This window comes from Cetorhinus maximus, chromosome 7, assembly GCF_964194155.1.
Source record: "Cetorhinus maximus chromosome 7, sCetMax3.hap1.1, whole genome shotgun sequence".
NCBI classification, from domain to species: domain Eukaryota; kingdom Metazoa; phylum Chordata; class Chondrichthyes; order Lamniformes; family Cetorhinidae; genus Cetorhinus; species Cetorhinus maximus.
The window spans coordinates 67,285,613-67,306,790 of record NC_135885.1 but is presented as its reverse complement, the minus strand read 5'-3'; the positions used below and the strand labels follow the sequence as shown (position 1 = coordinate 67,306,790).

Genomic DNA, 21,178 nt, shown 5'->3' with positions numbered 1-21,178 from the left:
TGAATGGCGGAGCAGACTCGATGGGCCGAATGGCCTAGTTTCTGCTCCTATGTCTTATGGTCGCTGACATTATATAATGGGTGAAAATACAGCGGCCAGAATCTTCGGGTTGGCGAGCAGGGGCGGAGCCTGCTCGCCGGCACGTAAAATGACAGGTGGCGACGTTGGGCGTGTGTCCTGACGTCACCACGCGTCATTCAGGTCCTGAGTTTGGCGGGCGCACGCTGGAATTGGCTGTGTGCCCACCGGACTGTAAAGGGCCTTATTAAGGCCATTTAAATATCAATTAAATGGAGCTGCCCATCCAACCTTTAGGTTGGTGGGCAAGTGAAGAGCCCAGGCGGCCTTCACATTTATCATGAAACCTCATCCACGGGCGGGGTTAGGTTTCATGAAGGTTTTTAAAGTTTACTAAAAAATTTTAATAAAATACATTGACATGTCCCAGCTCATGTGGCACTGTCACATAAGGGTATATGTCTTAAATTTTTATTTTCTTTATTAAAATTTTCAAAAATCAAACTAATCTTCCTGAGGCAGCTCTGTGCCTCAGGGAGATTTCTGCACTCTTTGCAAAAGAGTGCAGGCCCTGACTCAGCCTGCTCCTTCGCCCGCACAGGGAGCGCACAGCGCTTCCGGGTGCGCGTCAAGCTGGACGGGCCTTAATTGGCCCGCCCACGTAAAATGGCAGCACGCAGCCAATCAAGGGTGGCGATCGGCTATGCGCCCATCTGCACCTGCCCAACCCCCCCGACGGGGAGAAAATTCTCCCCAGCAATTCTCTAAGCATCTGCAAAAAGAGAAACAGTTAACTTTTCATGTTAGTGACCTGTCTTCAGAACTACTGATGAAAGATCATCAAACTGGTTCCCTCTCCACAGATGCTGCCAGACTGGCTCAGTATTCCCAGCACTTGTTTTTATTTCAAGATCTGCAGTATCCAGCGTACTTTTCTTTTATGCCCTTTCGAAACCAATCATTTACCTCCTCAAAAACACATTCAACCCCTCACTTGTCACTAACTACTGGTGTTTCGCCAACCACCCTTTCCTTAGTAAAATTGTTGAATGTTATTATTGCCAGAGATTCATGCCTACATTTCCTGCTAAGTGTTTTTTGGGGTTTGTAGGTATGAAACCCTTTTACCTAAAGTATCAAAGTTTTGAATTCTTAATTTGTAATTATGGGATCTTCAGTTGTGCTTGACCTAACAAGGTACGAACAACCAGTATTTAAGAATCAAGCAGACTTTATTGTGGATTATATATATTTAACAAAAGCAGTGAAGACAGCGTAGAAGTTCCTTACCCCTTAAGGGCCTAGGAATCTTTGAGTGCTGCCAGAATAGGTAATGCCTTCTTTTCTGAAGTGATGGTATGTTGAACTATGTCACAGAAGAATTATACCACAGAAACAATGGCAAATTGTGCCAATGAAGGCTTCTGAGTTTTCAACTTTTATCCCTAATTCTGGCTGTTCCTTTTCGCTTATTAGGAAATAGTCGGAATTAACCCCTTTCAATAGCTACGGGTGAGGATCATTGCATGTCACCCTATCTTCATAACTAGAGTCATGTTGGCTGAGACAAATGTCCATCTCTTATCTCCTTAGGCACCAGAGGTGTTTACGTTCCATTGTGAACAAATGACATATCTTTGTAGATAAAGTGCAGTTGTACAAACGATATTACATCCTCATTAATAACAAATGATTGTAAGCAATTCATATCAACATTCTACCCTATTCCCACAGGTACTAGGTCAATTAAGAGTAATAATACCTATCATAATGTCAGGAAAGGAATGTATTTTTAAAATATAGGTGTTGTGTCCTGCAGATATGGTTCATAGAGTAAGGCAATAGCAAACCTATAGATAAAAGCAAAAAACTGCAGATGCTGGAAATCCAAAACAAAAACAAAAATACCTGGAAAAACTCAGCAGGTCTGGCAGCATCTGTGGAGAGGAGCACAGTTAACGTTTCGAGTCCGCATGACTCTTCAACAGAATGTCTGATTCAAAGGCATGATGTTTCATGTTTAAAGATAAGATGTCATACTAAGTTCAAGCTGCTGAGTTCAAACCCTTTGCTTATTTCTTTAAAGCTATCCAGAGAGGCCCTCAATTCAAGTAAGACAAATACAACTGTTTGAACCCAGACTTCTTGGCACCTTTGAAGTAATTAAGTTCATCAAGGACAGGTTCTTTCAAGTGGCTGCCTTCCTGTTCCCAGGCTGCCTTAGCTGTTAATGGTCCTCACTAGCAGAAATTCAAACTGAACTATTTAAAAAGGTGGTTGAGACAAAACTCAAATATTAATTCAAGCAATACAGAACCCGCAAGAGCTTAATATCATCAAAATCTTACACTGCAAATCCCTATTTGAATCTCTCCCACGGCACTAAGTTAGGAGAGGCAGTTAAGTTGTACAGTTGGAAGTAGGAAGCTGCCATTGGACAGACAGATGAAGTGAATGGCCGAAAACTATAGCAAACATAGGGCAAAATATTTTGCTCGACGTGCGGGCACGTGCCTGACACACCTGAGTGCAAAATGACGCGCGTTAACGCAAATGACGCATCCTGTCATCGTGCAGTCTCGCAATATTTTGTTCGGCGGGCGCGCACCAGAGTCGGGTGCACACCACCAATAATTAAAAGGCCATTAACAATCTAATTAAATTAAAATTTACACTGCCCGTCCAACCTAACAGTTGGACGAAAAGGCGAAAAGGCCAAGCAGCCTTTACATTTTTAGGAACCCTCATCCACAAGCAGGATGAGGTTTCCTAAAGCAAATAAACATTATATTAAAATTTTATTTTTCAATTAAAAGCAGAGTCACATGAGGGAACATGTTTTATTAAATTTTTATTCTCATTTTTTTATTTACACAATACTTCAATCTCCGAGGCAGCTCCGTGCATCAGAGATTGAAGCACTCTTTCTCCCGCATGCGCAAACTGCGCGCTAGGCCCTCTCCCGCCTCCCCGACAGGCTGCCGCTCACGATCCACGCTGGGCGGGCATTAATTGGCCTGCCCATGTGAAATTGTGGTGTGGAGCCAATCGCCGCCGCCTGCCCCCGACAAGCACCCCTGCCAAGTGCAAAATCCTGCCCATAGAGTTAGTCGCTTGGTGGTAGAAAACTTGATTATTGCTGAAAAAAAGAGACATGCTGTTGAAGCTTTTAGTCTTGCACTCATCAGGACAGTTGCAAGAATACCAAACTTCAAAGGAAGCAACAGTTTACACTGCATGAGAAAAGGGTGCTGCTTGGTTGGTAAATGGACTCAGATTGATCAAGGTGTTTCCATGGAGAGTGCACAAGGGAACTATTGTCTCCCATGCATCTGTTTAATTATTTTTAAAATGGCCTTTTAACCGGCAGAGGACAAGTCCCTGCGAATGAATACTTACACTTCTAGCAAGTGTAAGCGAGCCACATTGCTAGCCCGACTGCCAATCTTAAATTAGTTTAGTGTAATCCTTAGCACACTTTGGATTGTTCAGCAAGTCCTGCCTAATCGCAGAATCTTTGCCGTCTGCAAGCAAAAGGAACATGTCCAGGCATTGTGCCTTTTTTGAAGTAAACAACAGTATGGGGGACAATAGCCCCCTGGTGCATTCTTCATGGCAACGCCTTGAGCATAGTCAACTTGCCAACCATTCAGCACCCTTTTCTCATGCAGTAAAAATTGTTGCTCCCTTTGAAGTTTGGCATTATTGCATCTGTTCTGATGAGTGCAAAACGAAAAGCTTTGACAGAATGTTGCTTTTTTTCCAGCAATACTCAAACATAGAGTTCAATGTCAGGAAATGTGAGGTCATTTACTTCTGATCCAAAAATATAAATGTTTTTTTTCAATTTTTGAAATGGTCAAAAACTAATTACAGAGAAACAAAGAGGTCTGGGAGTCCAAGTACAGACAGAATTGAGCAATTTAACCTCTCGAACCGGTTATGTCATTCAATAAGATAATGGCTGATCTGTATCCAAACTCCATTCACCTGCCTTGGCTCCATATATCCCTTAATACTCTTGGTAAGCTAAAATCTATCAAACTCAGGTCTAAAATTAACAATTAAGCTAATATCTACTGCTTTTTGTGGGAGAAAGTTCCACACATCTACTACCAGTTCATGAAGACGACTTTCATAATTTCACTCATGAATGGCATAGTTCTGACTTTAAGGTTATGTCCACTTGTTCTAGGCACCCCCTACCAAAGAAAATAAATTCTCACTATCTACTCTATTAATTCATTTCAAAATTCAGAAAACCTCAACCAAATCACACCTTGGCCTTGTTAACGTTCCGAGTCCAGATGACTCTTCAGTTCTGAAGAAGTCATACCGACTCGAAACGCAAACTGTTTTTCTCTCTACAAATGCTGTTAGACCTGCTCAGTTTTTCCAGCATTTTCTGTTTTTTGTTTCAGATTTCCAGCATCTGCAGTATTTTGCTTTTATCACACCTTAACCTTCTTTAATTCAAGGAATACAAGCTTAGTTTATGTAATCTCTCCTCAATCTTAATGCTTGGGGCCCAATAACGTTTTGGTCAATCTGCCCTGCACACCTTCCAAGATCAATATATCCTTTCTGAAGTGCACTACCCAGAACTGTACACAGTACTCCATTTGTGGTCAAACCAAATCATGAAAAGCTAGTAGACAAAAGTAATCAAGAAAGCTAATAAACCTTATCTGACAGGGGCTGGAAAACAAAGGGGAGGAAATAATGCTTCAGTTATAAAGAGTGCTCAGATCCCACTGCATTCCTTTTTAGGAAAAGCAGCTCAGAAAGCATATAATGACCTTGCAGATTCACCAGAATTATACCAGGCCTTAGAGGGCTAATTATTAGAACATGTTGCATAAGCTTGGTTTGGATTCTCATGATTATAGCAGTTTGAGGATGTTAAAAGGATTCAATACAATAGATATAGGTAAACTATTTCTTCTGGTCAGGAAACGAAGAACAAGGGGATGTAATCTTAGACAAAAATAAAAATACTTGGAAAAACTCAGCAGATCTGACAGCATCTGCGGAGAGGAACACAGTTAACGTTTCGAGTCCGTATGACCCATCAACAGAGCTAAGGAAAAATAGAAAAGGGGTGAAATATAAGCTGGTTTAAGGGGGGTGGGACAGGTAGAGCTGGATAGAGGGCCACTGATAGGTGGAGATAGCCAAAAGATGTCATAGGCAAAAGGACAAAGAGGTGTTGAAGGTGGTGATATTATCTGAGGAATGTGCTAATAGGTGACATCAAGGGTAGAAAGCAGGACGAGCAAGGTACAGATAGCCCTAGTGGGGGTGGAGTGGGGGGAAGGGATTGAAACAGGCTAAAAGGTAGAGATAAAACAATGGATGGAAATACATTTAAAAATAACGGAAATAGGTGGGAAAAGAAAAATCTATATAAAAAAAGGGGGATCGGAAAGGGAGTGGGGATGGAGGAGCGAGTTCATGATCTAAAATTGTTGAACTCAATATTCAGTCCGGAAGGCTGTAAAGTGCCTAGTCGGAAGATGAGGTGCTGTTCCTCCAGTTTGCATTGAGCTTCACTGGAACAATGCAGCAGGCCAAGGATGGACATGTGGGCATGAGAGCAGGGTGGAGTGTTGAAATGGTAAGCGACAGGGAGGTCTGGGTCATGCTTGCAGACAGACCGAAGGTGTTCCGTAAAGCGGTCACCCAATCTGCGTTTGGTCTCTCCAATGTAGAGGAAACCGCATTGGGAGCGGCGAATGCGGTAGACTAAATTGAGGGAAGTGCAAGTGAAATGCTGCTTCACTTGAAAGGAGTGTTTGGGCCCTTGGACGGTGAGGAGAGGGGAAGTAAAGGGGCAGGCGTTGCACCTTCTGCGGTTGCATGGGAAGGTGCCGTGGGAGGGGGTTGAGGTGCAGGGGGTGATGGAGGAGTGGACCAGGGTGTCCCGGAGGGAACGATCCCTGCGGAATGCCACAAGGGGGTTGAAGGAAAGATGTGTTTGGTGGTAGCATCATGCTGGAGTTGGCGGAAATGGCAGAGGATGATCCTTTGAATGCGGAGGCTGGTGGGGTGGTAAGTGAGGACAAGGGGGACCCTATCATGGTTCTGGGAGGGAGAGGAAGGTGTGATGGCGGATGCGCAGGAGATGGGCCGGACACAGTTGAGGGCCCTGTCAATCACCGTGGGTGGAAAACCTCGGTTAAGGAAGGAGGAAGACATGTCAGAGGAACTGTTTTTGAAATTGGCATCATCAGAACAGATGCGACGGAGGCGAAGGAACTGAGAGAATGGGATGGAGTCCTTACAGGAAGCGGGGTGTGAGGAGCTGTAATCGAGGTAGCTGTAATCGAGGTAGCTGTGGGAGTCGGTAGGCTTGTAATGAATATTGGTGGACAGTCTATCACCAGAAATTGAGACAGAGAGGTCAAGGGAGGGAAGGGAAGTGTCAGAGATAGACCACGTGAAAATGATGGAGGGGTGGAAATTGGAAGCAAAATTAATAAATTTTTCCAGGTCCAGACGAGAGCATGAAGCAGCACCAATCTTAGAATTAGAGCTAGATCACTCAGGAGCAAAATCAAGAAGCACCTTTTCCACAAAGGGTAGTAGATACTTGCTTCAAAAGGCTGAGTGTGCTCAGACAATTGAAGTTTTCAAGACAGATTTTTGTTATGCAAGGTCATCAAGAATTATACAGCAAAGGCAGGAAAATAGGGTACAGATGCAGTTCAGCTATAATCTAATTGAATGACTCAAGAGGCTGAATGGCCTGCTCCTGCTTCTAATGTTCCTATCTCCCCCACATCACCAAAATGGATCAGATCAAAATCAATGACAATCTCAGATGCATTACCCCTTCCTCAACGTCTCTACAGCGGATTACATAGCTAGCCAAGGAATCCTCCTCCAGTGTCTCCTATGTTGTCCAGTTCTGCCAGAGAGCCGACACCAATGGTTTCTCTTTCCTGTACCATTACCATGACAGTATCATGAGGATCCATTCTTAGTACACATCCTCACCTACATGTAGTCACTTGGCAATAGTAACTGCAGATATATGATTAACTTCCATATGTGCATGGAAGATGCCCAGCTCCAAATCAAGTACGTTTCCCAATATGCCAACTGCCTCACTTGTCTAAATGGTTCTGATTATAATCTAAAATGAATTACAAATCCCTCCAGCTAAACACTGGGAAGACCAAAGCCATCCTTTCCTTCCCCATCTCCATCAAAAACTCCAATCTCTCCATGGGATTATCTCAAAGTGAAAGAAGCTGTTCACAAACTCAGCATCCTATTCAACCCCAGCCTGAGCTTTCATCCTCTCAGCAGTTTAGACTCACTGGTAGCATGCTCATCAGAGTCAGATGATTAGGGATTCAAGTCCCACCCCCAAGATTTGAACACAATCTACGCTGACACTTCATGGCATTACATAGAGAATGTGCTGCTGTATCAGAGATGCAATCTTTTGCATGAGAAGTCAAATCAAGGTCCCATCGTTTCTTTTTAAGTGCAATTAAACATCCTTTGGTACTATACAAAGAAAAGTAGAGGCACGCTTCTGATGTCTGAGCCAATACTTATCTCTCAGCACTAGATCACCCTGTCATTTATTTCATTTTTGTTTGTGGGGCCTTGCTGTATGCATATTTGCTGCTACGTTTCCCTAAATTAGCCAAGTGGCAGCACTTCAAAAATAAAAGGTCTGTACTGGCAGTGAAGCAATTTGTAAAGTCCCCAGGGTGCAGAATGTGCTTAATAAATGGAAGTTACTTAATTTCCTAAAATATACAATTTTGCATCAGAAAGATAAAGTTTAACTTATTCAAAAACTTATTCATAAGCAACAAGGAGCAGACTTCAAATACTATTCTGATACTATATAAAGAAAACATATGAATCCCTCCTGGATTTTAGGAGCTGTTCTAAAAAATAGATTTCTCCAGAAGTCAAAACTATAACTTACCTAGGCATTTTGGATAGTCCACTACAGCTTTTGTACCAATATTGACATGAATTCTTACCAAAGTAAACTTAATGCAAAATGTTAACTGGCATTCTATCCTTGTAATGCAGCAAGTTATTTGCATTTCTTAAGATTAGAGTAAATTCACATACCTGTAAATACTGAATATTATCCTTGGAGATTGCTTCCATCAGCTCTTTGCTTAATGCTGCTTCACCATGCAGTCTGACACTAGCCAAAATATGTTCACCATCTAAGCATGTATGTCTAGCTCCTCGCTGTCTGTAGAACAACACATAAGCAGTGTCTTTGGGAAAGTAATTTGTAACATTGCTGACAGATTCAAAAGATGAAAACGAAACTCTAGTATCATTGTATAAATACCACTGATCATTAGCTCTACTCTCAGCTTCCAAAGGGACTCTTGGGCCAATTCCATCATTAGTATCGATACATTCTCTGCCATAGCAATAGTAATGTCCACTTTCTGAAGATATCCCAGAGTGCACCACGACACAACAGAGGTCATAGGTAATTGACAAGTACGTGGCAGCCTCTGCAAAATGTTTCCAGTTTCTGAGTTGGCAAACCTGTTTTTCAGCATTAATTATCTGTTCATCCTTTTCTGCGGTAATCCTAATGGGCAGTTTGAGAACCAAAGGAACTGACACATTATCTAGAATTTTTTTTCGCCTCATAGTTATGAGATCAAAGGAGAACCTTAACAAGGTCAAAATGAGGTAATGCGGACCTCCCGTTAATTCCACCACTTTTTCCGCTTCCTGTAAAGAGGTGCATTTATCACAGTAATACCTGTTGTCACCAGACAGTATTTCTGGTGAAAGGAAATAGTTTATGAGGTCAGATACTGATCTAGAACTTGCTGAGTTACATGCTTTTTCCCCAGTGGCCATTGCAAAGTCATTCTTTGGCATGGAGCTAAATGAGTAGGAACTATCATCTCTCATTATTCTAGAGTACAAAGGATCTTCCTTCCTTTCTTTTGCATGAGAGCTCAATATTTCAAATGGTACGACTCGTACTGAAGGCTCTTTAGATTTTGTTTGCTTCTGTTTAATTGGAGATTTAGAAATCTTGTGTTGTGGTTTAATATGAGATGTCAGATTATCTGAACCAGTTATTTCCATTGAAATATTATAGTCATACGAACTGCCAGATCCTTGTAGAGCCTTACTGGGTGGTGGAAAAGCCAGGGACAGATCTGTGAAAGCTTCCTCTCGGAAAGAAACATTACGACAGCAACGACAATGGATCTTGGTCACCAGCTTTCCACCAAACATTCTTTCTATTAATGTTTTTCCTGGAACTTGGTCTTCTATATGACTTTCATTGCATGTGCATTTCAGTCGGTGGGAAATTCTTTTACCAGTTTTCTCTTCCTCATGTAGCCTTCAAAATAAAATGGAATAATTACAGCTATAAAGGGTGTAGAGGGTTTCATTACTTCAATGAATTCCCTGCTCAAGGGCCCACATCAATTTCTGGACACACACTATTACAATCTTAGACCAAAAAAGTACATAGAATCATAAAATAGCACAGCGGAAGGCCATGAGGCCTATCATGTCAGTGCTGGCTCTCTGCAAAAGTAACTCAGCTAGTCCCACACTGCCATCCTTTCCCCTAGTCCTGCAAAATTTTGTCTCCTGGGGTTCATATCTGATTTACTTTGAGCCTGCCTCCACCACACTCTCAAGCAGTGTATTCCAGGTCTTCACCACTTACTGCATTAAAAGGTTTTTCTTCACGTCACCGTTAGATCTTTTATCATTCATCTTACATTGGTGTCCTCTGGTTCCTGAACCTTCCGCCAAAGGGAACAGCTACTCTGATTGGGCCCTTCATGATTCTGAACACTTCCATCAAATCTCCACTTAACCATCACTTTTTTTTTAAGTAGAACCCCAACTTCTCCAATCTATCCACATAACTGAAGTCCCTCATCCCTGGAGAAAAAGAAAAGATTCTTGTAAATCTTTTCAGCACTTTCTAATGTTTTCATTTCCTTCCTAAAGTGCAATGCCCAGAATTGTGCATAATACTCCAGTTATGGCTGAACCAGTATGGTGTGGTAGAAATGGGTTCCAGTTCCGGTTTCTGGGGCACCAGCAATAGCACTGGGAAAGTGGGAGCTGTACTGTTGGGATAGTCTACACCTGAATCGTGCTGGGACCAGTGTTCTAATGAGCCACATAACTAAGGAAGTAGAAAGGATTTTAAACTAAAAATAGTGGGGGCAAGGGATCAAATTTGGGATGATGTGGTAAACCAAAGAGTAGAGACAAGGCAAGAGAGAAAGGTACTAATATGGGAAATGATAAACAGGCCAATAGCTCAAATAGAAATAAGTAAGTAAAATCTGATAGCCATTACAGAGGCATGGCTGCAGGATGATATAGATTGGGACCTGAATATTGAAGGGTACATTTAGGGAGGACAGGAAGCAAAGTAGAGGGGTAGCTCCATTAATTAACAATGGTATTAGCACAATAGAGAGAAATTACTTAAGTTCAGGAAACCAGGATGTAGAAGCGGTTTCGGTAGAGATGAGAAATGATAAAGACAAGTCACTCATAGGAGTGGTGTACAGGTCCCCTAACAGTACCCACATGGTAGGACGGAGTATAAGGGAAGAAATAGTGGGAGCTTGTCAGAAAGATATGGTAATAAGCATGGGAGATTTTAATTTACATATAGACTGGAAAAATCAGATGGGCAAAGATAGCCTAGATGGGGGGTTCATAGAATGTTTTCGGGATAGTTTATTAGAACAGCACACTCTAGAGCCAACCAGAGAGCAGACTATGCTAGATCTGGTATTGTGCAACAAGATCAATTAATTACCTCATAGTGAAGGCACCCCTAAATGGCTGCGATCATAACATGATTGAGTTTTACATTCAACTTGAGGGAGAGAAGAGTGGGTCCAAGACTATTATTTTAAACTTAAATGAGGGCAATTGTGAGGGTGTGAAAATGAACTGACAAATTAGGGATAGGTCAATAGAGATGCAGTGACAGGCATTTAAAGAGATTATTTCAGAACACACAGAACAAGTACATTCCAACTAGAAAGAAGAATTCCAGGAGGAGGACCAACTATTTGTGGTTAACAAAAAAAATTAAAGATAGTATCAAACTTAAAGAAAAAACATACAATTGCACAAGGAGGATGGCAGGTCAGAAAATTGGACAGAGTATATAAAAAACAAAGAATAATTAAAAGATTAATGAGGGAAAAATTAGAGTAGGAGAGAAAGCTAGCTAAAATATAAAGTCAGATAGTAAGAGTTTCTATAGATATTTTAAAAAGAAAGGAGTTAACAAAGTGAATGTTGGTCCTATAGAAAGTAAGTCTGGGGAATTAATAATGGAAAATAAGGAGATAGCAGATGAATTGAACAGGTATTTTGTATCTGTCTTCACTACAGAGGATATAAGTAACATCCCAGAAATAGTTGTAAATCAGAAAATTGAAGGCAGGGAGGAACTCGGGAAAATTAGAGTCTCCAGGGAAGTGGTGCTGAGTAAATTTTGAGCTGTGGGCTGACAAGTCCCCGGGTCCTGCTGGCCATCACCCTAGGGCTTTAAAAGAAGTGGCTAGTGAGGTAGTTGATGCATTGGTTTTAATTTTCCAAAATTCCCTAGATTCAGGGAAAGCGAGTGAGAGAGAGAGAATAGTTATGTCCCTTGAACTGACAGCAAAATACCTGTTCAATTCATCTGCTATCTACTTATTTTCCATTATTAATTCCCCTGATCCTGTCCATAGGACCACTCACCACCCACACAGGCCAGGCATGCTTATCATCTGGCGTGCCAGGCATCCTGCTTACACTTTCTCCATCTCTATTCATGCAGGACAAGCTGGCACATAAGGGGGAGAGGTCGCAGACCGGTGGCAGAATGCCCGAAATCAAGGTTCTCACGGACTTTGAAAACAGAGCCATCTAACTGACCGGTGAGGATCTGGACCGGTCCGGTCCTGTGCTGACTGAGGTTGGCGGTGCTCTACCAAGTGAAGGTCCAGCAATGAAACATCCATCAGACAACCGTGCTGTGAGTGATGTGTCCTGTTTCACAGGCCACTGCCATGCACTAATTATCTCTCCTTGCTTCCACATGTACATCTGCCAAACAGCCGACGGAGTCCATGGCCCAGGGCCTCTAATCAAACCCCAAAGAAACCTCTGGAGAGGAATCTGGAAGCACCCTCCCTGAAGTCCCGTCACAGCGCTCACCCACACCCTCCACCAGCACAGAGACACACACCTCGGTGGGACCTAGCTTTAGAATAGTCCCGGAGTCACAATCTGCTGAGCACATTGCACCGTCCAATCCACAGCAGGTGGAGGCAGCGACTTCCCAGGTTTCTAGCACTCGGAGGACTGCTGGAGGCCAGAACTTTGCTGAGTCAGAGTCAGAAGACGAGCCTCTGCACTGGGTCATGTCACAGTTGCTGGACCTGCAAAGACAGGCTCTGGAACATCAATCCGCTACACTCTTCAAATTGCAAGGCGCAATGGTGGAGTCCTTTTGCCTTCAGTCTGAGGTGATAGCACTGGCATGCCAACGCACCAAGGTCAACACTGGCAGAATGGCGGCTGCCACGGAGACCTTGGTCCAGGACATCGCTCCTGCACTGCTACGCGGACTGAACTCCATCATTGATGCCATAGTTGGCCTCCAACAGCGCGTACATGAGGGGGGTGCTGGGCAGATCGATCTCACTCCAGCTACACCTGCTCCACAAGGAGTCAGCCTGGGGCCCCCCGGGAACCCATAGGGAGGGGGATCAGCAGATGCAAACTCCAGGCCTATCCACCCAGGTGACTCAACGTCCGGCCCATCCGACTCCCCTCTTTTTGTGACCACAGCAACTCCAGCTCCACTGGCCGTGGAGGGTGCCACTGCCACACAGCAGGACCCTGAAAGCAGGCTGGGGCCCTCCAAGTCTCGGCCCTCCAGAGGATGCCCACCAAAGTCATCACAGACAGGGCGTCGCAGTCAGCAGGCTACCTCTACCTCCGCTGTGGATGCCCGGGGAACACCAATACGTAGCGACAGGGTTAGGAAAGTTACAGAGAATTAGTTACACAGCCTGGGCACAGGTGTTATTCACTTGTACGTACTGTTCACTATTGTTAATAAACTTCCAAGAATGTCTCCCTGCCTACGGCTCCTTCTTCTGATGAGCAGTATGTGTGTGCAGAAAGGCTTCACATCTGAGTGACAAGATAAAGGCAGGTGTGTCTCTGTGCAGCCTTCAGACCAAAGTAATGGTCCGGCCTCACACGCTCTTGAAACATTACTGAAGCCTGCACCTTGCTGCAGGCTGCTCATCATTGCTGCCAGAATGTAGTGGACAGGCATCACAGAACGTTCTCATTCTCTTGGTGTGTTCTCAGCATTTTTTAAAGGAGGGGCTGGCATTCTCATTCTCAGAGGCTATGTGAAGATTTATGAAGTGTCCTCAACTGCATGTCATCATCATCCTCCTGCAGCCGAGTGACTATTAGGGCCTCCACTGCGTCTCCATGACAGAAGCATTATCACAGTGGGTATTTGTACTGCCATAAGCCAGACTGGAGTCAGACATTCACAGATGCGAGGAACTATAGTGTCACCTCACTGCATGTTGTCATCATCATCCTCCACAAATCTAGCAGCTATGAGGGTTTCCTGAGTGCGCCTGCCTCATCTAGCCAGTGAGAGGGCCTCATCCCCACCATCGGCACCTCTGAGGACTTCCTCACACTGATCCCTATTGGCGGCGTCCTCATCAGAGATGTGCAGCTCCTCCATCTCCTCCTCAGCCAGCTCATCTCCCCGTTGGAGCGCCAGATTATAAAGGGCGCAGCAGACGACGACAATGCATGACACCCTCTGTGGACTGTATCGCAGGGCTCCACCAGACCGGTCCAGGTACTGAAACCTCATCTTCAGCATCCCAATGGTCTGCTCTACCAAGTTGCGAGTTGCAGCATGAGCCTCATTATACCATTGTTCTGTTGCAGTCTGAGGCTACCGCATGGGTGTCATCGACGACGGCCTCTACGGGTAGCCTTGGTCCCCAAAGAGCCATCCCTGCAGCTTCTGTGGGCCCTGGAAGACTCCAAGGATCTGTGACCCCACCACCTCCACCCCCACTCCACCCGACCGATTGGTGGCAGCTTTGCCCATTGGACTGCTGTGCTTTTGGCTCAGGTGCAGACATTCTCACGTGCACTGCAAGGCTGCACTGTTAGCTTGAACCATGGAGGAGACTGGTCCAAACCGGGATGCGAACGTTGCAAGGGATTGTGAGCCCCTCCAGCAGTGACTGCTCCATGGCCAGCTTTAGCGAGGAGATTGTACAATGTGTGCAGTCGTCCAACTGTTCTGCTCATGACTTTGCAGTCTGTGCAGGGGAGGGGGAGGGGGGGGGGCTGTGAAAATCTTTGGAGCACTTGGTGGCACTTTGATGCCTCTGCATTGCTTGCATCGGCGGATAAGCTAGAAGCCTGACTCCAATCAAATCAATGTGGCTGCACTTGAACTGTCTCAGTTTCAGAGGAAATGTCACCTTATACACGTTTCCCTAATGCGTGGCCACTTTCCTCGCCCACCCTAACCCCTTGAACCCCAAATGCTTGTGCGCTACATTCAATGCCTGGGCTGCCCATGCCCCTCCCCCCACCCCCAAAAGGTAACCTCAACAGCGGGGCTGCCCCCCAACACCCCGCCGCCACAAGTCACCTCAACAGCTGGGCTGCCCTTAACCAAAACCCCGCAATGCCCCTCAAGCTTGAAGTTCAACAGGTGACCCTGGCTGTGAGGACTGTGTACTCACCTCCAAGTTCCCCTCAAAGTGCAGGCCGTCAAGTGCACACTTTTTACGTGTTGTGAAACACATCGGCATGCTATCCCGCCGACGTGGATGGACGACAATTCCAGCAGGCAGGCCTGATAATTATATGCTGATGTATTACAATGAGGTTCCTAACGTCCGACAGCAGGAAACCCAGGCCGCCATCAGCGGGCTGAGCAGACAACAGCAAACCAGTTTCACACCATCGTAAAACTGATCGCTCCATATTGTCTACTCACTCCACCGATCATGCCTGACACCTGCAGACATGGAAAATTCCGGTCCTAGTTTTCCAGAACAGATCTGACATTTTGTGCGGGCTTTTTATCACAAAATATTTCTGGTGGCCTTTGGGGTGTGGTAGGGCGAGTTGCACTGCCGTTGTTGGCTCTGTTTCCCCGCTGGCCCCCACTCTTTTCTTACTGCGCATATCCAACAATTTCAGGTTTTCATTTTAGCCTTCTTGCTTCTGGAATCTTCCCTATGTTTTATTCCCCCCAAATGCTTCAGCTTTCTTTGTGTAGATTTTTCCCATGTCTTTTCAACATCTTCACTGTCTTCACAGTCTTTTGTTCTTTTAAGGTCTTCCCATTGTCTATTAAGCAACTGCAGGCAATTCAATCCATTAACATTCTGTGATTGGAATATTTCACTGAACTTGACTAAAATGCTTGATTTATTCCCGAAGGATTATACTCAAACTGTTAAATTGTCTTTTCTTCTTTGGAATCAAACTACTTTCAAGAATAGATTCTTTAGAAGTTGAAGTTGTATTTCCTGTCTATTGGCGATGGAAATTTGAGACCCTGGTCTGAATTGCTTCTTTCAGACTCCGCTGAAGATGCTCAGTGCAATTAGCTGTCCAGGTAAAAATTTCTTCCTCTTTCAGAGAAGCCAACCATCAAAAGACATTTCTCGAAGGACCAGTTAGTTAACATCAGAAAACTACTGGTGGTTTATTGTGTCACTGTTGAATCAAAGGGTATTTGGGATTACCTATACTTTCAAGTTGGCAAATACCACCCAGTCACCAAGACAAACCGCTCAGATTATCGGCATAAAAGTAACATCTTTGAATATTTCCATCCAAATGAAAACATCCAAGATGCAAGGATCCCTGGATGAGCACCAGTCTTTTCTTTTTGTGAGGAGAATGTACAAGGGAAACCCAGGGTTTTTCTGTGCAGTAATTATTCAATAAACTCTATCTATCAACAGTTTGTGCACCTCAACTCCACATATTCCTGCACCCAACACTGGCTTCTCTAGCAGGACATTTAACTCCCTGATCAAAACCTGTGACAAGATGAAAGGACAACCATATCTGGTCTCATTCAATCCAAGTTATCCAAGCTAGGTGGTAAACCTGCTTAGAATGGACTCTTTCAATCAGGTCAAATACGATGATAATGCTTTGATGGTCCTTTCTATGGTCGATAAGCAAAACTGATTTATTTCTTTAGCTAGTTCTCAGTCAAGAACAGGAGCTCCCTATTTTAATAACAAATAAACACCCAACTCGCTTCGCTCATCACACAAGAAATCTGAAACTTGATGACACTGATGTGCTTCATTTACAACTGTCTGCTTGAATTTTTAACTGTACTAGCTCACTGCACCTCTTACATTACTTATCTCAGAATTTCATTTTTTCCTCTCACCATCTCACTAACCTACCCACATTAACTAACACACACCCCAGCGGCCCCCACCACCCACACACCTGTAGCCACCACCACCACGCATGCGTGCACGGACCCCCACCACCACCACACACACACACACACACACACACACACACCCCCCCCACACCCAGGCACCCCCACCCACAGATGCCCCACATCAAATCCCCCCACACACAAGCCCACATACACTCCCTCACCACACATACGCACCCACACACACACCCCACCACCACACACACTCTCACGCGCCCACACACACACCCCCACCACACACACTCGCACGCCCAGGCCCCCCCCCCCACAAACACACACACACACACACACACACAAGCACACGTGCACCCCCCCACACCAGGTAACATCAGACATGTTTTCTGCCACACAGGCCAGTAGTACACTGCAGGTTTGTGTTTGTGGTGGTAGAAGCAATATCAGTTCCAGTTTGTCTTTATAGTGGGCTCTGAACCTATTTTAAGTTAACAGGGCACGACCTTATCTAGATCCTGTGGTATAATCAAGATGAAGCTAGTTTATATGATTAATTCAAAATGTTAGTCAATCTCTCACAGCTTTACAGGTAAGGAGTGAAGATGAACTATATTCCTTGGGTGAAGGTGGCTTACATGAACTGTAGGAGGAGAGGGAATAGAAGGAGAATAAGGGGGAAGAGAAAGGGAGCAGGTCGTGATGGTGGCAGGGAGGAGGAACAAAGATAGATGAGAGCAAATATTTTTCTTAGCAATTTTGACGGGCCAAAAGAATGGCACATGAACAGACCCGTGAGTAAGAAACAAATGAAAAAAAATAGAAATTTGAGGTAAAGTGGATGGTGGCAGACTGGGGCTATTAGATCTGGACAGCAGTAAAAGCCATAGAGATAATGATTTCAAAGTTAGAATGGCACAATGTACATGAAAGCTCAATGGCAACAGCTGAGATCCATTGTAAAGCAAGATGCTACAAAGAATTTGAGCAAGGACTGACTGATTATAAAATGCCATGGGGCTTTCCAAACAACTGTATTGATTCAGCCATTTTTTCCAGATAAGGGCCAAATTGGCAGTCAGGCCAAAGTGAACAACAGCAAGGAGGTGTGCAGGTGGACTTGGGCTGTGAATGGGGGAAGGATCTGTACTGCTTTAAAAGAGGAAATGGGAGAGGAGTACTGGAGTAAAGCTAAAAAATGCAAATTATATAAAATTACTTTGAAAAAGCTATAAAAAAGGTACAATTATTTTAAAATAAAACTTATTTTGAAGTTTGCTTATCTCTAAGGTGCATAACACAACAACCCAGAATACAAGAATAGGGCAATGGTGGGGGAAGGGAGAAGGTCAAAGATGCATCTGAGAGAACTGAGAGGAACAGGGTTAGGGCCATACTATGGTCTTGTACACATTCCTAACCAGAGTGGTAAGGTTTGCCTTAGGATGTTGAGGCCTTGGTTCTGGACCTGTCATGACTAGTATCGACATTTTGGGGGCCATTGCAATACCTACAGATTATATATTTAAAGAGGCCTAGAAAGAAGCTCAAAGCTAGGATTGCAGATGGGAAACTTTGAATAAGAAATTACAGGTGCTGGATGAATGACAGAGTGAATGAATGAGGTGCAAGGAGTTTTTTTAATATATGTATTTTAGTTAACAATTTAACTGAATAATAAAGTATCAAGCTGAAAACTGGGATTGGAATCAGCAGTGCGAACTACAGAGGAGCTTGCATTACGAGCAGAGGAGTCAAGCTCCTCTGCGCCACAACAGATAAGTCAATGACCAAATGGTTATCGTGGATCAACGAGTATAAATCAGATATATGCCAGGTGAAAAATTAAATAATAGAAACCCCCAATTAAAATTACATTGCAACTCTCCAACTAACCTGTCCAACAGATATTTTAAGTATTCTGAACAGTCCTGTTGGGCTCCTGGGTTAAACCACGGAGGCGATGAAGCTTTCAAAAAGCTACTGGGGGAGATGGCTGGTCTCTACAAATGTAAAATAGAAAAGTTAGAAATTCAAAAATTATCACTCCTCAAGAAAGCCACAGAATTCAAAAGTTATATGAGCTGCTTCGGATAGCCTTCCATCTTTCTTGAAGTTTAGACTCCACTTGGATAAGGGTGCATCTGATAGAAAGGAGAGAAGTTTTAAGAGCTGTTCCATGTTAAGGTCTGCAATAACTGTCCTGATGCAAATAATCCTACAAGGTGAAAAATAACTATACATCAAACAATTAAAAATTAAATAAAGAAATTATTAGAAATTGGAGAAAGAATATGGGAGAAAGAGGTAAAAGAGTAAGAACTAGATCTGTGGAGAATAAACTATGGTTACAGAATAAGGAAGACCATACTAAGAACAGGAAATCAAATTTTCTTCCTCTTCACCTACAAACCACATATATGTGGATCACAAAAGCATGGGGTGGTGAAGAGGTAGAATATTCACCATTTGATAGAAAAAAACTTGCATTGGGTTTCAACAAAACCAAGGCCAAAACTTCCACGATAGATCAACCTAAACTATAAGGTTTAATTATGCCATATGATTACTTTTTATAGATCTCTTATGCTCTTTCAATATGGTTTCATGTGAGGAACTACAGATCAGGTGCAACACGATTTGACTTTAGCGGTGGCCAACATTCAGTCAAATTGTAACATGCATTTAGCAAGGCATTGCTTAAAAATGATAACAATTTTAAATCATTTCTCAATTGCCAAGTATATAGGTGACACTGACATCATTAGGTAAATTTTCCCCTTTAAATTTAGAACCTTTGAACCAAATGAATTCTGGATGTAGAAGATATTCAACACAAAAGGCAGGAATTCCCCAGCTTGTCAAAGAGCAGCCAGTTCTATCTTAAGAAGCATGTTGTTAAAGAGTGATTCTGGGAAGCAGTGGGCTTTTATCTGAAACAAATCCAATCTATGATTGCAGAGGTCATAAGTCTGAGAACTTGCATTCCACAGCCAGTAGGAAAGATTAATACTGATTTTTACTGGCCTGCTGCTGAATTTTCATGTTTCGCAAAGCACCCTAAAGAAAAGGATCATCAGACATGAGATACAAGGAGCAATGAGTTGTTTGGAGGAGGAGTCAGTCCTTGGGAAAACAAATGAGGAAAATCATAAAGGCAAGGAGAGGCACAGACCTGGAGAGATCTGAAAATGGTCCCTTGTACCCTAAAGAAGTTGCAGTTTGTGGAGGATGGAACCAAGGAAGCCATCAGAAAAAAATCTAGGAAACTGAACACTGGATATGATAAAGTCGTGAACTGGAGTCTCAATAATGTTACAATCCCCATAGAGATCGGTAACCTTTAAAGAGAAATTTGAACTTTCATCCCACTCTTCACAGAATTGGGGTTCTTATCGCAAGCAGTTCACAAGTTGCTCCCAGCTTCCAATGCACTGTTTCCCAATTACTTTCCAAACTAGGTAACCCCTAATCTCAGAACTCACTCTTTATTGTGTGGGTTACAATGTAGACTTCTTCCTCTGGCTCTAAGCTAGGCAAATCTTCCAGCCTCCTTCAAAACCTCAGAACTCTGTCTTCAATCTAAGCATTGGTTCCCACCTGTGATTTGCATGGTGGACAAGAGTCAACATTTTCTCTGCTTAAGGTGCAAGCCTGGCCAGTTCTATCCCCTGCTCTCTACATCTCCCTAAACGCATACGTGACCAAACTGCAACTACTGTTTGTGATATTCCTGGGTTTATAGGGAAGCCTGTAACCTGATCTCAAGATGGCTTCCTCTACTCCCTTTCCCCATTGCAACAGGAAACATGTTAGCTTTGTATCTAAGGATTAATAAGTGATAGACAAAAATGAAGAGAAAGTGTGCTCACTGCTGTGCAGCTTTATGGTACGTTAGCAGATGTCCTTAGAACAGATACCATTTCATTATACAAACTGAATAAATCTGAGAAGAATACACACCCCTGCCTGACCCCTCTTAACAAATCTTTATTGGGAACGAACAGCAGCCATAAAAGTTGAGAATGATCTAAGCGATTTTGTGATCACTCTAAGATCATTGCCATCAAGGTCAAGAGGCTCTTAACATGCACATCAGTACTTCATGTTTCACCTTATCAAATGCCTTACTATAATCAATAAAACAGATAGGGTGATTACTTTTGTAAAACCCGTTCATGGCAGTAATGGTGCTACAAGCATAATTGGCACAAAAGGTTCATGAAAATCTAAAGGAGGAATTTTAACTCCCAACAACAACTGAGTTCAGAGTAGTTGGGGGTTGAAGTTTGGGTTTTTATTAAAGAGTGGGAACAGCTCTAATGCGCCCATTTCTGGGTTTAACAGAGACACATTTGGACACCAGAGAAAAACCTACTTGGAGTCAGGGATTTAATAATTGCAGGAAGGTAGGTGCTTATTGGCATAATGAACAATGTTAAGGGATGTTAATGAGGAGTTTGCAAATTGTGTTTATGTTCAACTTGGCTCAGAATTTCATTTGTATGGTGCAGGGCTCAAGAAGCTGGCCAGGGAAACAAGCGGGATGCACAGGTTTTTTTTTAATTCTTCTTTCACGTGATGAGTGTGGGGCTGCCAAGGCCAGCATTTGTTGCCCATACCTAATTGACCTCAGAAGATGATGATGATGAGCCACCTCTTGAACTG

The 21,178-nt window shown here is 43.5% G+C and overlaps 1 protein-coding gene across 1 annotated transcript in view; it reads right to left on the bottom strand.

Moving 5' to 3' along the window:
• LOC144682859 (ubiquitin carboxyl-terminal hydrolase 35-like) overlaps positions 1-21,178 on the bottom strand; it is a 102,541-nt gene that overhangs the window by 10,670 nt on the left and 70,693 nt on the right. Inside the window, exons 10-11 of the mRNA XM_078545670.1 lie at positions 18,407-18,513; positions 8,122-9,379 (exon numbers count right to left, since the gene is read on the bottom strand). Of these exons, the coding sequence (XP_078401796.1) occupies positions 8,122-9,379; positions 18,407-18,513 (1,365 nt within the window). The remainder of the gene's footprint in view (positions 1-8,121; positions 9,380-18,406; positions 18,514-21,178) is intronic.